This window comes from Hyperoodon ampullatus (assembly GCF_949752795.1).
Source record: "Hyperoodon ampullatus genome assembly, chromosome: 9".
NCBI classification, from domain to species: Eukaryota; Metazoa; Chordata; class Mammalia; order Artiodactyla; family Ziphiidae; genus Hyperoodon; species Hyperoodon ampullatus.
The window spans coordinates 108,682,728-108,699,801 of NC_136922.1; the positions used below are offsets into that span (position 1 = coordinate 108,682,728).

Here is a 17,074-nt window from a genome sequence, read left to right on the forward strand (position 1 = left end):
GCCTGTCCTCAGCCCCATGCTGGACGCCTGGTGGTGGTCTCCGAGCTGCGTTACGGAGAGTCTGTGCTTTACGAGATACGACCGTGCTTTCACACGCTTGCACGTGAAGTCAGCCGCTCTCAGTGAGAGTTCACACGCTCGGGTGCCGGGTGACGTGGAGGAAAGGTGGGCTGGAGCAGGAAGCAGGGGTGGCCGGGGGTCGGAGACCTTTATCTCACCCCTGGGCCTCCCGCCCCGTCCCGTCTGTTCTCAGCGGGTGCCTCTCCTGAGTCCACCTCGCCTTTCTCTTCCCCATTGTCGTCCTGAGCGTGACCCACGACCCATGAGGGCAGTGACGGTGATTTGCTGTCACACTGGATCCTTACCACAGCCCGGTGAGCAGGACGTGGTGCTGTAGGTGGCATTTCCATGCCTCTGTTTCTTCTAGAAAAGCTGGAGGGTCCCTTTCCCCACTCCCATTATTTTAGCAAAAGGTTTACTATGAAAAATGACATCCAGTGTTAAATAATGGCTCTGGAGTTTACATTAATGGAACTTTACCGGGTAGTTTCTATTATTGTGCGGGAAGGAGAAAGGAATTTCCTTCTGTCCGTTTATTGATGTCCTGGACTTAGGCAGTTATTTTAAGAAACAGGTAAGATCAGGTAGTGCTTTGTTTTATCTTGTAAAATGAGTCCATTTGAGAGTGTTGAAGAAGGACTGCTCGTGTGTCTTTGAAAGGTGATTGCGGTTCTGCTTGAGGAGGATCGGGTGGCGTCAGAGCCGAGCTGGACGCCCCGGGCGCAGGACTGCACCCTGCGTTTCAGCGATAGCTCCGCGCAGCTGAACACCAGCTTGCCGTTCCTTCAAAGTAAGCGGTCCTCAAAGTAAACACGGACGTTGAGACAGTGACCATTACTGCTACACCCTGTGTTAGCAGGGGGATTACCGAACAGGGAGCGGAGGTTCAGCTTCTGCAGACTCGAGCGCGTGTGTCACAGGAATGACGGGCGCTCACGGGTAGAGGGACGGGGGGAGCAGCGTGAGGGAGCGTCCAGGTGGGAGTCGTGTGGTTAACTGAGCCCAGCGCTGACTTAGATTTAAGTTGATCCGTGGTTACAGAGCATAAAATCCACCGAAGTGAAGCCCGTGTCATCACAGGTGGAGTGGAACTGCATGTGGTCATAAACAAAACAAACTGCGTGTGCATGACCAAGTGTAAATTGCTTAAGCAGGTCGCCTCCTTGCTTTTAAAACAAGTGGCTGGTGAGGGCTTGGGTGGCAACCATGGTCCTGGTCTGCGTGGAGAAGGGCGAGGAGTGCACGGGCCCCACAGTCAGCCCTGCCGGGTGCTTCTGGGCCTGCGTGACCCGGTGCATTGATGCCGCTTGTTCTAGAAGTTCCTCTATCCTGCCTGCTGTAGAGATCTAGATTTGTATCTATACCTCTGCATTGACCATTAGCACAAATGGCATTGCTAATTTAAAAAACTCATGTTGGGCTTCCCGGGTGGTGCAGTGGTTGAGAGCCCGCCTGCCGATGCAGGGGACATGGGTTTGTGCCCCGGTCTGGGAGGATCCCACATGCCGCGGAGTGGCTGGGCCCGTGAGCCATGGCCGCTGAGCCTGCGCATCCAGAGCCTGTGCTCCGCAACGGGAGAGGCCACAACAGTGAGAGGCCCGCGTACCGCAAAAAAAAAAAAAAAAAAACAAAAAACAAAAAACACCTCATGTTGTTTGAGGGTATTTTTGTTTTTAAAAGGTAAGAGTTATCCTGTTAGAAAAACAATAAATCATTGCATCTATAGCATTCAAAATACAGCTGTCCACACCACCACCTCCCCCTGTAGCCCAAGAAACAGGAATTAAAGCAGTGCTTTCCTCCAGGAGCTGATGAGCGATGGTGGTTTCACAGAGCCGGGGCTGGGGGCCAGGTCGTGCTTGTTCCAGAACCCTTAGGTAGAGACAGAGGACGCACGGGTGCTGTCTGGGACTTGCCCCTGAGTTCCGAGTGTGGGCAGAGTGGAGGTTTTTCTTGTGTTTTGTTTTAGTAAAGTGAGTTTTGAGGTAACGGGAGAGGAGATGGGGATGGCAGGTGTCCTTGACCTGGGCCTGGTTCACGTTACCTGGATCTGAGCTCCGAGGGAGTGACATGGGACCCTCACAGAGTCCACTCGATGCCACCGTTGCCAGGAAACATGCAGCGCTGGTGGCCCACTCATTCTTCTCGATACTCAGGAGTGTGTGCAGTGTCCCAGGCCTCAGAGCCACAGTGGACAGACAGACAGACAGAAATCCTGCCTCTGTAAGTGGACTCAACGAGGGGAACAGACAGTGTATCTGAGGGACAGATATCAGGAGGAAGATGGGTGTCAGGCAGGGTCCCGTTGCCGGGGGAGAAGGCACTGATGGGGCAGCTGTGATGCCCCACCCAGGTCACCTCTGCTCCCATGGGCCCGTGGGAGTAGCTGATGGACAGCGGAGTCCCAGGCCGCTCTGTGCCGAGCGTGGAGGAGGGTGGCTTCTAGCAAACGAGGCCAACTTGGACGTTTTCAAGTCGAGCTTGGCCATTTGTCAAAACCCTGATTTCAGGTGTGGGCATCTTCGAAAGACCATGTTTATTTCTTCATTAAGCTGAAATGTATCTGAATAATCTTAAGTATGTTAGTTTCACGTGGCAGATCACTGGCAGATCACTAAATACAGAAACATTTTTTTTTTTTTTTTTTTTTTTTTTTTTTTTTTTTTTTTTTGTGGTATGCGGGCCTCTCACTGTTGTGGCCTCTCCCGTTGCGGAGCACAGGCTCCGGATGCGCAGGCTCAGCAGCCATGGCTCACGGGCCCAGCCGCTCCGCGGCATATGGGATCCTCCCAGACCGGGGCACGAACCCGTATCCCCTGCATCGGCAGGCGGACTCTCAACCACTGCGCCACCAGGGAGGCCCCAGAAACATTTTTCTTGTCTTATCCTCAGACCGGAGAGTATCCTACCTGCATGCCTCTCAGGTTCAGAGGCGGATGGTGGTGTCCGTGCATGGCAGACCTGGGAAGGCCTTCGCGCCCCTGCTGGACAGCAGATACGTGCTCTGCGTGTGGGACATCTGGCAGCCGTCGGGGCCCCAGAAGGTCCTGATATGCGAGTCGAAGGTATAGCCTGGGAGAGCTGTGGGTGTTACTAGCAGACGGCAGGCACCAGGAGGGCGTCCAAGGCCACTGCTTTCTGTCCCTGCCGCCCCAGCTGTGTGCAGGGTGACGAGGTGCAGAAACTCCTAGTTGAAAGGACCAGCTCAACGGAGGGGCCAGGTTACCGCAGCCTCTCGGTCCCTGGCATTCAGCACTATCGTGGCTGTGACTTAATGGAAACATTGGCTCTGGCACCCCTGGGATCCCAGAAGTGTGCTTCCCGGCTTGCTCCACTTGGTCCGGATATTGTAGAGCTTTCTTAATGTGCCTGAGATTTTCCAAGTCCTTGGCCTCGTGCGTTTCCTGCCCCTGGTTAGCGGGGCTGTGGTGTGATGACCACGCGGATACAGTGGGAGAGCTGCCCTTTTATTTATTTTTTTATTTTTTTTTGCGGTAGGCGGGCCTCTCACTGTTGTGGCCTCTCCCCTTGCGGAGCACAGGCTCCGGAGCACAGGCTCAGTGGCCATGGCTCACGGGCCCAGCCGCTCCGCGGCATGTGGGATCTTCCCAGACCGGGGCACGAACCCGTGTCCCCTGCATCGGCAGGTGGACTCTCAACCACTGCGCCACCAGGGAAGCCCCAGAGCTGCCCTTTTACGCGTGTGTTTCTAGTCATGTGCGCCTTGACCTCAAAGTCGTTGATTTCCTCCAAAGCTGTGGAGAAGGATAACTTTTATGGGTATCAGTTTTGGGGGCTTGAAAATAACAACTTACTGTGATGCAGGATGTAAATAAAATGGCAGGAGGGCTCAGCCCTTCTGGGCCACCTGATGGGGCTGAATGGAGGCACCGTGGCCACGCCCCGCAGCCGCCATCCCTCCCGTCACCCAGGGAGGCGACACGCAGGCGCCCTTGGCTTCCAGGTGGAAGGTCCATGGGCACCGGTGCCTCCACTTGTCAGCCCCCGGCTTTCTGTGCATCTTTCTAGGTCACTTGCTGCTGCTTTAGCCCCTTTAAAGCCTTCTTGCTGTTTGCTGGGACCGTGCACGGCTCGGTGGTCGTGTGGGATCTGAGGGAAGATGCCAGGATCCATCATTACGTGAAGCTGAGTGGGTGCTTCTGGACGTTCAGGACCGCAACCTTTTCCACCGGTCAGTGACACTGCCCGCCAGCCCAGGGTCTTCCGGAGCAGCCGTGAAATCCCTTTGCATCGTTCATGTAGGTCATCCCAGAGGACAGCGCTGACCTAAGAGCAAAAGAGACCTGTGATAAACAGGAGAAACGGCCTCCTTCCGGCAGCTGCTCAGGCAGCGGCAGGGGTGATGGGAGTGCTCCGTCCTGTTAATAACTCTGGGGACTTCAGGTCCTCAGTGAGATGACGCCCAGTTTTAAACCAGTCTGAGGTGTGTTGCTGTGTGCGCTCCTGTGGCTCAGACAGCCCCACTGGAGGCTGAAGGAGAGAAGTAGTGGCCTCTCGGGGGTCAAAAGGAACCAGAACCACTGGAGCTGCCAGGACCCCTAGTTAGACTCCTGTGAATACTTCATGCCATGCGGTTGCTGCCACAACCACCCACAACCACAACCACAATTACAATTCCAACCGCAGCCAATCACAACCATAACCACAACCGGTTACAACCATAGCCAACTACAGCCATAACCACAACCATAACCAACTACAACCACAACCAACCACAACCACAATTCCAACCACCGCCAATCACAACCATAACCACAACCACAAACAAGGACAAGCACGACCACCACCCCACCCCGCCCCAACCCTGGGTAGGCACTTGTGTTCTAGAGTTTTCTCTCAGTGCTTTGTGGACGTGACCTGTTCAGCACCCGTCTCTGCCCACCTGCCAGCGCTCAGGGCTGGGAGGCTCGTCCATGAGCACACCGACCTTGGGGCAGGGCCTGCGCTCAGACCTGACTGTCTCTCACCATCCTTCTCCCTGTTCCTGCCCAGGGACCCCCCCACCACCACCACCACAGCTGGCTTTGCGTCTCCCCGTCTTCACGAGTCCCAGGATCGGCGTTTTCTCTGTAGTTTTACCTTCTCCGAAGGCAAGTGCTGGGACCCTGCGGGGCCCAGACCTCCGAGCCTGGCCTCCGTCCCTTCGGGAGACGTGCCTGCGCTCACGGCTGTGTGCGGCTCAGAACGTCACCCCTCCTTCTCTGGGCAGGGTCCTCTGCTGGGCACCACGTGGGTTTTTGCGCCCGCTGGTGGGCAGGCTCCTGGTTAATTCCCATGGCTGGCGGTCAGGACTGGAGCCTGCACCCCAGGCGCCACAGGCTGCACGTCCTCGCCAGCGGAGCCGGCAGACTTCCTGCCCTTCTGGTGGGTGCTGGTGTGTCTCGGGGTTTTATTTTGTGTTTCCCTGAGGACATGGGATGCGGAGCGTCTCCAGATGCTTATTTGCTGTCTGTCTTCAGTGGGGTGTGTTTAGGTCTTTCACGCATTTGTAAATTGATTTGTTGCTTCTTACTGGAGCGTTGTTCGAGGCCTCGTGTGCTCTGGACACAGTCCTGTGTCAGGCGTGTCGGGTGTGCCTCCTTCTCTTCACCAGGTAGCCTGATCGCCCCTGCCTGGGGCACCGCACGTATCCTGCATAGCTCTATACGTTCTCGGAGTACATCTGTGTTTTATACATAAAAGGCAAGGTTTCTTTTGTCTCCCAACAACCAATTTTTGCCCCTTTGGGGGTGAAATTGCCACTATTGAGAACGTATGAGTTTATAGGTACCTTATGGGTTGGATGCTGTTAGAAAAGATATCTTTTAAGAATGTGCATTTTCTAAGTGCTGCTCATATTACTAATTAACCTTTGAATTCACCACCGTGTTCAAAACACTAAAACTCTTAAGTTTTTAAACTTAATTACTCCATTAACATGCTGCCTTCATTTCCTTTTGCCATTCAAACCTTCAAAGCCTCAGTAACCTCAGGCCCAGAGGCCACCCCTTCCTCAGCTGGCCTCCCTCACGTTCACTGAATCTGAACCCCTGTCACTTATTCTTCATTCCTGAGACCGTTTTGTCTTTTTCTTCAGTTTCTTTCCTGAGTTCAGCCCTAACTCTCATTTTCTTTCTTGATGTTTTTTAATCCATTTTTGTTCTGGATTTCTGATTTCAGATGTTTTTGTTTGTTTATGTGCTTTAAACACATTTCCAGACGTATTTTTGAAGAGATGTGATGTAGTTTGGAGTGTTGGATTTTGGTCTTCTGTCTCACGCTTGTTTTTTGGAGGGGGAATTTTCATGGGTTGAAATGCTTTCATTTGCATTTTCTCTCGAGTTCCCTCGGTAGCTTTGTGTGGAGTTTGTCTGTTCTTTTCTACTCCTGGACATTTTGTAGGTGGATATGCCAGGTCAGAGGAGCTCTGTTCCATTGGACTGTGAGGTGTCGTTTCTTCAAAGGTGCTGCTCTTGGTGGGGGGTGAGCCTGCAGCTCCCAGTCTCCCTACTCCCCGTTCCCTGTGCCGCTCTGGCCGTGAGCCCCCCGCTCCCCCGCAGCCGGGAGGCCCCAGCTTCTGCGCTGTCTCTGTGACCCCCCCTCGCCGTGGAGAGCCCCCCCGCCCTGTCCATCCTTGAACCTGCCGCCGTGCAGACCCAGGGCCGCCTCTCTTCTCACAGGTGTGACGCGGTCTGTGGCCTCTGCTCCTCGGTGACGCTGAGAGCCGTGGCACGTGTCCTTTCACCGTGGTCCACGTGGCCTCGTGCTTTGGGAAGATGTGCCTGTCCCTGCACAACGTTAACTGTACTCCACGGCTCACTACGTGCCTGTGGTGCATGTGCTTTTCACCCCCAGATGGTGTCCTGACGTCTGTAAACCACCGCAGCCCACTCCAGGCGATAGAACCCATCTCAGGGTCTGTCTGCAAAAGACAGAGCTGTGTGCTTTCACCTTTTTCTACTCAAGAAGGTACGTGACCCTCCACTCCCATAAAATCCTGAGCTCAAGTTGTGAGATGTGGTTTTCTGGTTATGAGCCGGTCCTTCCCCGGTTCTGTCTTCACTAGAGCCAGCAGGCTTGTCCTTCCACGTCGCTTCCTTGGACGAGAGCGGGGTTCTCAACGTGTGGGTGAGTCGGACACGCAAGCGCTCGCCCCAGGGTTTGCGTGGTGGTCGGTGGTCTGTGGTCGGGGTGGCAGGGGGAGATGCGTGCAGAGCAGGGGCGACCATGCAGTCAGCTATGGCGGGGAAGCCAGGACAAGACGGGCTTGCTGGGAATGCCTGTGGGAGTGAAAGGGGAGCAGTGTCAGGGCCGGAGGATGCACAGGGCATTGACCGGTCACAGAGTGTAGAGAAACAGGTCGAAGGCGGCGATTTATAACTTTTAAACGCTAGTCTTTCTTCTGGAGGAATTAAATTTTTAGTGCCTTAATTAGAGCGACGCTTTGCTTAGACTGTTTCACGATTATTACACGTGCTGATATTTATCTTCAGTGTTCTATTTCAGGTGGTGGTTGAATTAGCAAAGGCAGATACTGCAGGTGCAATAAGTGACTTAGGTAACTATTAACTAAAAACTGAGTTTAATCAACGGTTGCTAAAATCAGTAAAGATTAAAATACCGATAACCGCTTTGAAGAATCAGTAATTAGCTGCATGGAAAATGAAGATTAAGTTGTGTATTTTATAACCTGTCGGCTGTTGAAAAGGCCCCTGACGCCCTTGTCACAGGAGGCCCATGCGTGTCGTCTGCTCTGTGCCCCCTGAGGGCGTCCCCGAGACTCGGTGTCTAAGGCCTGGGTGTGTGTGACCCCCAAGAACTCTGAGACTGGAGCCACCGGGGGTCGGGGTGCTCTGCGGCCGGCAGTTTGCTGTCCCGATGCCCTGGGCTGGGGCACCGAGGGGCCGCCCGCCTGCACTTCCTCAGCAGCTCCAGCCGCTTCTTTAATGACCGGCCCCTTCACCTTGTCTGGGCCGGGGGCACCCCCCTAGAGCCAGCCAGAAAGTAGGACCAGAGTCACTGTGACTTCTTGAAATGAGGAGGGGCCGGTGCTGTGGACCCCCCTCTCCTGGAGAAAGGACGCGGTGGAAGCCGTCCTGAGGGGCCTCTCTTCTCCGCCTCGTCTTCCTGCAGCATCCGCTCTGCTCCCTGGGAGCCGGGGCTGCTGTGGGTGTGGGGCATCGGGCGGGGCAGGACGGGGCTGGAGGGGCCGGAGGGGGCCTCCCCACCTGCATGGGGAACCGAAACCGGCCCGGGAGGACGTTTACAGGAGAGGGTTTCTGTGGGGGGTGGGAGGTTTGTTAAATATTGATTTTTTTCTTTTTTTGCTTAAGTGTACTTCCCTTTTTAAATCAAATCAAATCAAAAAATGTAAAGGCTTTTTGATATTGATTCCACCAACCCTCTTCCCCTAAGGCCCTGAACTGCAAATTCTTAATTCATATCCTAAGGCAATTGCAGGAACCTCCCCTGCGTGAGGGACGGGACACTCTTCATCAATCTGCATTGTTATATTATTTCCTAACACAGATATTTAAGCAATGAAAAATAATTCCAGGCAAATGTAATTGGATTTTGGTTAACTTATATTAAGAGGTGCATTTACTTCCGGTTTCTCTGTTTGCAGGTTTACTCCCTGGAGGGAGGATAAAGCTGGTGCACAGCGTCGCGATTCAGCTGCGCGACAGGTAGGTCTGAGCCGCATCCCTGCTCACAAAGCCCTGTTTCCCACAGGAGGAAATAGCGTCAGGTAATAAGGCACGGCCACGCTGGCACTGAAGAACCCTTTCTCCCATTGTATTTTTGCTAAATAGTTTATTTGCTACTTAGTTTATTATTAATGAATCAAAGTAATAAATGCAATTGCCAGGTATAGAGCTAACATTTTTCTTTGATTAAAGTATTTTCTATCTTATGAATTGGTCGATTTGACTCTTTTTCATCCAGTTTTAATACAACCCTGAAGTTAAATAGACAAGTTTCAGGAACTACAAACATTGGTATGAAAGTTTTATTCAGAAATTAGGTTTCTGTTTTAACTCAAATAACTTAATATGATGTAAAAATCTTAGATATATGAATATTGTTTGTGGTATTTATATATTTCACGTTAGTTTTATCTCCTGAAGATGTCTTTTCTCATCTTTTCACCGCAGTCAGGGCCTAGCTATCAGCCTGTGATTTACCCTGGAAAACGCTTTGATATTAGCCTGACTTTTCCTCATCAGACAGAACACTTCTGGGTTGTATCAATGAATTCATACATGCTTCATGATTGTAAATCACCTGCCGTTGATTTCAGTATAATTATGACAAGGAGTGAGTTATGTTTGAAAAAACTCATCTAATACACTGCAGACCCCACCACGGGTGGCCCCCTGACCGCTCACTGAATTTCTGTGAGACCATTCTCGTCTCCATTATGGCCGTATCACTTCATACTGTGCATTGCATTTATCTTTTAACTATAAATTTCTCCTGTACCTAACTATACGCTCTTTAAAGGAAAGTGTCACCTGTAGCTGATGTTAGGTTTTCCCCGCTAAATGCTGGCAGTGCCTCCCCCAGGTCCGGGTGTAACAAACATCTGTCCAGACCGTATCTGCACACTTGCCGAGTGGTGTGTGTTCTACCGGCTGCCTCGTGGTGCCTCTTCCCTCAGGGAGGGCCCTGAAGTGCAGACAAGTGACCAATAGCCGCTGCAGCCTTGGGGTCGGCCTCTGGCAGAGGGAGGCTGGCAGGGGTGGCGGTGAGGGGGCTGGGCTGAGAGGCAGGCCCCCCGGCAGCTGCCTGGCCCGGGGGCTCAGAGCAGGAGCGGCTCTCCAGAGCACCCCTGCCAGACCTGAGCCTCCCTTCCTGAACTCGGGCATTCCGGGGAGGAGGGGGACCTTGGGTGAAGTGCCCCTGACCCCTGGGGCAGCAAGGCCTCCCCTGAGAGTGGCCTGGTGGCACGTCTCCTCATCCCCGTGGCTCGGCACACGGGTGAAGTGCTGGGGGGAGCCCCGCAGAGTGTGGGCTCGGAGGAGGAACGGCTGTGGGACGGGGGTGGGATGAGAGTCAGGGAGCCTGCGCCGGGCAGAGGGAGCCCAGACGCATGAAGACGCTGACGGTTTCAGACCTTCGAGTAGGATTGCTGTCAGGAGAGGGGTAGAGTCGGTGGCCTGACCCTCAGGAGGGTCTGCTGCGCCGAGGGTTCAGACAGTTCTCTCGAGGGTGACGGGGACTCATCTCGGATCTCTGCGTAAGGAGGGGTGTGTCTTGTTTGCGGTTTAGAACCATGAACTTGGCAACAGTGTAAGCTTGGAACAGAGGAGGGGACTCGGGGAGAGCTTCGGGAGCTGCCGTGGGGGTGGATCGAGATCCGAGATGAGAGTCTGAACCAGGCCGCACTCATGGGGACGGAGGGCCGGGCTCAGTCAGGGGTGGGACTGAGCACACCTGGTGGCCGGCTGGTTCCAGGAACCAGGGAGAGCCTGCCTCTCGCCCAGGTGTCCAGCTCAGCTGAGGGGCACCGTGCAGCTGAGGACCAGGAGGGAGGAGGGGGCCTGGGGGTGGGAAGGGCGGGACCTGGTCGGCCCAGCATGGAGGTGACCAGGGCAGCGGGCCCCGAGGCGGGGATCTCGGCCGGAGGTAATAAGAGAGGGGAGAGACTGAGGGGCCAGATCCCCGACCCGGGACCGGGGCAGCGTGGCAGGAGCAGCCCTGGGCCCCCTGGTTGTTACAATACAAACACTGTGCAAGGTAGAAAACCAACAACACACTAAATACAGTCTTTTAAAAAAGAGAGGAAAGTGCCAGAATAAGGGTGGAGCTTGAAGTCAGCCTGCAGGCTTTTGGGTGGTGGTGGGGCTGGGAGCTGGCTCCCGTGGGGACCAGGGACGTGTCAGGCCTGCTGGGCAGCGAGCTGGAGCTGACCCCTGCCCGGGACCCTGGGTCGCACTGCCCCTCCAGTGGGAGAATCCCAGAAGCCGAGTCGGGGTGCGGTCAGGGGTTCGCAGCTGAGGAGTGAGTGTGGGGCAGACCAGTGCCCGGGGCTGTCAGCACCGGGACAGCTGCCTGCGGACGGGCACGTCCACGGCCAGGCTCATGGTGGGGGTCACGGACGCTGCTGTGTGAGGGACACCCACCAGGGTACAAGAGAGAATTGTGCGATCAGAAAGACTTCTCGAAATGGAGCTGTTGTCTCTGAAATTTAAGTCTGTGAATGAAAGAGTGGATTAGACAGTAGAAGAAAGAATGAGTGAGCAAGAGGATGGGCTGAAGGAACTGTCCAGAGCATGGTAACCGAAGGGAAAAGGAACTAGAAGCGCGTCCAGTGGCAGATGGCAGGTGACGGTGTTAAGTGTCGCCTCCGCCCTGACAGTTTCAAGACTGCCCATCTGTTCATCTTTGCTGTTTTCCAGACTTTCCCATAAAGGTTATGAATTTTGGGGGTCCACACAAACACTGAACATTAAATTTCTGCCTTCAGACCCTAATCGCTTTGTTGTTGGCACAGACATGGTGAGTAATGGTCTAGATTTCATTCTGTAAGTATTTTTGTTGGAGATAAACTTACTGTTCGCTTTAATCAGAATGTTGATTAAATTGTTTCAAGAATAAGAGCTTTACCCTGCCTGGTTCCCTCCTTCCTCTCCCTTCCAGGGCCTCATCAGCCATGGCACCAGACAAGACGTGAGAGTCTCTCCCAGGTTGTTCAGGCCCCAGCAGCAGGGCGTGAGGCCGGTGAAGGTGAACGTGATTGACTTTTCACCGTTTGGAGAACCAGTATTCCTGGTAAGAATGCCTGTTTTTTAAGCACCGATTCTTTTGCAGCGTCTGCTGGGGTCTACAGCACTCGGGTCTGGTCTCCTGAAGTCCCATGCGTGTGCTCAGCACAGCTCATTCCATGAGGCTGCTGTCTGGATCTTCTTCAGACGTTTTATTCTGATGTCATTTTCGACTTGTAGAAAAGTTACGAGGACGGCACAGAGCGTTCCCCTCGCCCCCACCATCCTGAGCGTGCAGTGACACACTTGCCGTGGCCAGGACGCTCCACCCCAGGGGCTGGGTGTTGGTCTTCTGTAGCCCAGGCCAGCCCCAGTCAGTCCTGCTCTCTGCAGGTCTGAGTGCAAGCCCACGACTATCCCGACTGTCCTTTGTGAGCAGCGTCGTGGCCCAGGCCACGCGTCCCGTTCAGTCACTGTGGCTGCTCACCGCCTTCACTGGGACCGGCCTCAGCATCGCACAGAGGGCCTGGACGTCCCCTGTGGAGTCTGGGGACGTCTCCTCACGATTAGATGCAGGCCTTTCCTGACCGTGGGGCCCCTCCTTCCCTGTCTGATCAGCCAGGGCCTGGTGGAAGACGCACAGACCCTGAGCTGCTGCTGTTTCTCACCCACCGTGTCGGTTACCAGGCGGGTTCTGTCGCCCTGTCGTTAATTCCATGGGAGCTGTCGCTGGTCAGAAGACTGCCTTTCTTCCGTGTGTATTTCTTGTGTAAACGTGGGCACGAGGCTTTTCACTGTCTTCAGTGCGTCTCAGATTCGCTGCCTGCATTTATTCCGCTGCTCAGATGGTCCCGGGGGTCCCCGGAGGTGGTTCTGACATCATTCCGGGAGCCCCTCTTTGCTTTCTGGCACAGGAACCCTCGGGATCAGCCATTACTCCAAGGAGTCCTGGCTCCTGTTAGGAGAAAATTACCTAGAAACCAAGACCTGGGCAGTCAGAAGTGCTTGTGTACAGGACACGACATCGAGATCTCCTCTGGTCTCCATCTACGCACCACCCACCCGGCGTCGCACGCACACCCTAGTCCCCGGCTGGCCCGGGGTCCCCTCCACCCTCCCGACAGTGGGCACCTGGCTCTATTATGCATAAATCTATTCATTTACTTTAGAAGCTTTCGTGATTGCTATATCTTGCCTCTGCTTTTTTTGAAAGATTAAATATGTGAAGAATTAAATATATTGAGTAAAAAGGAATTAAGTTTCCTTTTCCTAGGCTAAAAATTTAGTTTTTTACTAGGCCAGCTGAGTTTTGTTTTATGGAAATTTCAATCCAAAAGGAATGTAAAGCCATATTATATGTGCAAACGTATGTGATTGTTTTAGAAAAGACGTCAGTCTTACCAATCTTAATGTCCTATGCTTGAGTCAGCAATATTCAGCTTTGTTAAACACAAACACCTCTTTATATGTTCACTGAATTCAGCCCTTCTGGGGAGGGGCAGGGGGTACAAAGTGTATCAGAATCTCCAAACGCTCGCCTTTGTGCTTTGTGAGGACAAGATTTAATGTTACAATTTTATGTTTGGAAAACAAGATATAAACCAAATATTTTTGCTGTACAACAAAAAAAGCGGATGTCCTGAAAATTTTCCTTGGCTACTGAGCTTGAGTAAAAAAGAGAAAAGAACTGTGATAAGGTTTCCCCGCCTCCCCCAGGCCGGCTGTTCTGACGGGAGCATCAGGCTGCACCAGCTGACGGCCGAGCACCCGCTCCTGCAGTGGGACAAGAGCACCCACGGCCGCGCCGTCATTGGCCTGCAGTGGTCCTCGACGAGACCGGCTGTGTTCCTGGTCCAGGACGACACATCCTGTGTGTATATTTGGGACCTCCTGGAGAGCGATTTGGGTCCTGTCGCCAAACAGCCCGTCTATCCGGACAGGTAAGTCTGATGAAACTCAGGATGAGCCCTCCCCGGTGACTTTTTGCAGAAGCATCACTGATGGTCTTTGTTGCTTAATTTATGTATAAGGCCACCACACTTTAAAATATGGTTATTTATATTTAAATTTAAATATTAGTTTTATATTTATATATTTGAGTAAGATCTTAAAAAACCACTTTAGGGGCTTCCCTGGTGGCGCAGTGGTTGAGAGTCCACCTGCCGATGCAGGGGACACGGGTTCGTGCCCCGGTCTGGGAAGATCCCACATGCCACGGAGCGGCTGGCCCGTGAGCCATGGCCATTGAGCCTGCACGTCCAGAGCCTGTGCTCCGCAACGGGAGAGGCCACAACAGTGAGAGGCCCACATACCGCAAAAAAAAAACCAAAAAACAAAAAAAACACTTTAAAGTGTGTTTGTTTCATATTTAGTCCAAAATAGTCTAAGGATCAAAGAATTATGTTATCTATCATTTATTTATTTATTTATATTGAGGTATAATTGATGTAAAACATATTGGTTTCAGGTGCACAACATAATGATGTGAAGTTTGTATATATTGTCTTTTTTTAAAAGATTTTATTTATTTATATGTGGTCTTAATTATTTATTTATTTATTTATTTTTGGCAGTGTTGGGTCTTCGTTTCTGTGTGAGAGCTTTCTCTAGTTGCGGCAAGTGGGGGCCACTCTTCATCGCGGTGTGCGGGCCTCTCACTATCGCGGCCTCTCTTGTTGAGGAGCACAGGCTCCAGATGCGCAGGCTCAGTAGTTGTGGCTCACAGGCCTAGTTGCTCCATGACATGTGGGATCTTCCCAGACCAGGGCTCGAACCCATGTCCCCTGCATTGGCAGGCAGATTCTCAACCACTGCGCCACCAGGGAAGCCCATATATTGTCTTATGATACGTCTGTCACCTTACATAGTTCCAGAAGTTTTGTCTTGTGATGAGAACTTTTAATATTTACTCTCATCAACTTTCAAATATGCCACACAGTGTTATTAACCATAGTTGCCACGTGTACACTACGTCCCATGGCTTGTTCATTTTAAAACTGGAAGCTTGTACCCCTTCACCCGTTTGGTCCATGCCCCACCCCCCTTCCTTTGGCAACCACCAGTCTGTTCTCTGTCTGTGAGCCTGTTTTGTGTGTGTGTGTGTGCAGGGTGGAGGTGGGGTTTCACACAGAAGTGAGATCACACAGTGTTTGTCCTTCTCTGTCTAACTTATTTCACTTAGCATAATGCCCTCAGGGTCCATCCATATTGTCACAAATGGATTTCCTTTTTTATGGCTGAATAATATTCCACATGTATATGGATATACACACACACACACACACACACACACATATATAACATATTCTTTATCCATTCATCCCTTGATGGACACTTAGGTTGTTTCCATGTCTTGGCTCTTGTGAATAATGCTGCAGTGGACATGGGAGTGCAGATATCTCTTCGAGATAGTGGCTTCATTTTCTTTGGATAAATACCCAGGAGTGGAATTGCTGGATTGTATGGTAGCTCTATTTTTAATTCTTGAGAAACCTCCACACTGTTCTCCACTGTGTCTGTACCAATTTACATTCCCACCAGCAGTGCAGGAGGGCTCCCTTTTCTCCACACCCTCTCCAGCATTTGTTATTTCTTATCTTTTTTTTGATGGCCATTCTGACAGGTGTGAGGTGATAGCTCATTGTGGTTTTGATTTGCATTTCCCTGGTGATTAATGATGTTGAGCATCTTTTCACTTGTCTGTTGGCCATCTATGTGTCTTCTTCGGAAAAATTTTTATTTAGATCTTCTGCCCATTTTGTAATTGGATTGCTTGGTTTTTTTGCTATTGAGTTGTATGAGATCTTTATGTTTTGGTTATTAACCCCCTAACAGGTGTATGATTGGCAAATATTTTCTCCCATTCTGTAGGTTGCCCTTTCATTTGTTTCTGGTTTCTTTCGCTGTGCAGAAGCTGCTTCGTAGTCCCACCTGTTTGCTTTTGTTGCCTTTGCTTTTGGAGTCAGATCCAAAAAATCATCCCCAGACTGATGTCAAGGAGCTCTAACCTCCTATGTTTTCAGCGTTTCTCTTCCTCCTGCTCCCCCCTGGGAAGGTGGGTAATTGGGAGACTCAGGATCACACAGCGTGTGCTTCTCGATTTCAGGCTGGTGGCCATGACTGTCGTGGGTGAAGCAGAGAAGACCCGCAGTGGCTTCCTGGCCCTGGTGCTGGCCAGAGCCTCAGGCGACGTGGACGTCCAGTACCTGCGGCGGGAGTGGGTGGCCCCAGTGGGCGATGAGCTGCAGAGGCTGCGGCTGCTGCTGCGGGAAGCCCTGTAAGTGGTGGGACGCCGCGAGGAAGCCGTGCGGTGACCCCGATGTTACAGCTGATGGGTGTACATTAGTGTAGATAGAAGGTGTGTGCCCAGAGTTCATTTTTCAAGAATGTCACTTCAATATGCCATAAATAAATTACTATTTTTGAATGGAAACAGCAGACATTTTAGTGTATACTGAACTTCAAAGGCAACGGAGAGCCAGGTAGGATGCTCTTTTCCAAGAGTATTTCTACTGATTTTCAGAGCAGCTCTAAAATATTGTAACATTTATTACTAGGTTTTTAAACAATCCAAATAAAGATGTATTTAATGAACAGTTTTCTTAGTCATACGTAAAATGACATATTCACAGGTTTAAATTAAAGGACTGACTCTGCTGAAATGACCTCCCACCTGTGTTTCTTTAATACTTTGTTGGACTTCTGCTGGTAATGTTGGGATGTCTGTTCAGACACGTTTGCACTATGCTTTATTATTAAAAATTAGTTTTGTCTAAAGATGATGCAAATATATAAATTCTCTTAATTGTACAGTTATAGGGACTTAAGGGCAGGAGAATTCTGGGGTGATGGCCTTTGCCTACATCCAGTGTCACTGACACAGTGACAGGTGAGCGTTCAGTGGGGGGCAGGTTTGTTCTCTCTGGGCCACATGTGGCTGCTGCTTCGCCAGCGATGGGATGGTTTCACCCCAGAACTGGGACCAGGCAGAGGTCAGTCTCCCAGGGCCTGGGGCGCCCTCAGCAGGCCAGCACCCGGCGCTGTTCACCGAGTTTCTCATGAAGCCCTGAACTTCGCATCGTCCTGTTAGGACGCTGCGCCCTGCCTACACCTCAGAACTGCGGCGCTGCCCAGATCCCGCCGAGGACCAGGACGGGGCGACGCGACCTGCGGGCTGGGAGGCGTCGGGCCCTGACCGCCCACCGTGGGGTCCACGCGGGCCCCCTGCACTCGCCTCCTGCGCCACTGGAGCCCGGCGCCCGGCATGCCTCGTGTCCAGCGCCGCAGGGGGAAGCGGGGTCGGGCGG

General features: G+C 52.2%; 1 protein-coding gene across 2 annotated transcripts in view; it reads left to right on the forward strand.

Moving 5' to 3' along the window:
• Window positions 1–16,433, forward strand: part of DYNC2I1 (dynein 2 intermediate chain 1) — a gene marked incomplete at its 5' end in the record, with an annotated part of 49,214 nt that extends 32,781 nt beyond the window's left edge. For both annotated transcript variants that reach the window (XM_079711699.1, XM_079711698.1), the window contains 11 exons: window positions 721–850; window positions 2,953–3,125; window positions 4,090–4,252; window positions 6,916–7,029; window positions 7,127–7,188; window positions 7,567–7,618; window positions 8,687–8,747; window positions 11,463–11,562; window positions 11,704–11,835; window positions 13,485–13,708; window positions 15,874–16,433. In XM_079711699.1, the coding sequence (XP_079567825.1) occupies window positions 721–850; window positions 2,953–3,125; window positions 4,090–4,252; window positions 6,916–7,029; window positions 7,127–7,188; window positions 7,567–7,618; window positions 8,687–8,747; window positions 11,463–11,562; window positions 11,704–11,835; window positions 13,485–13,708; window positions 15,874–16,048 (1,386 nt within the window). In that variant the 3' untranslated portion in view covers window positions 16,049–16,433. The remainder of the gene's footprint in view (window positions 1–720; window positions 851–2,952; window positions 3,126–4,089; window positions 4,253–6,915; window positions 7,030–7,126; window positions 7,189–7,566; window positions 7,619–8,686; window positions 8,748–11,462; window positions 11,563–11,703; window positions 11,836–13,484; window positions 13,709–15,873) is intronic.
• Between the last annotated feature and the right edge of the window lie 641 nt (window positions 16,434–17,074).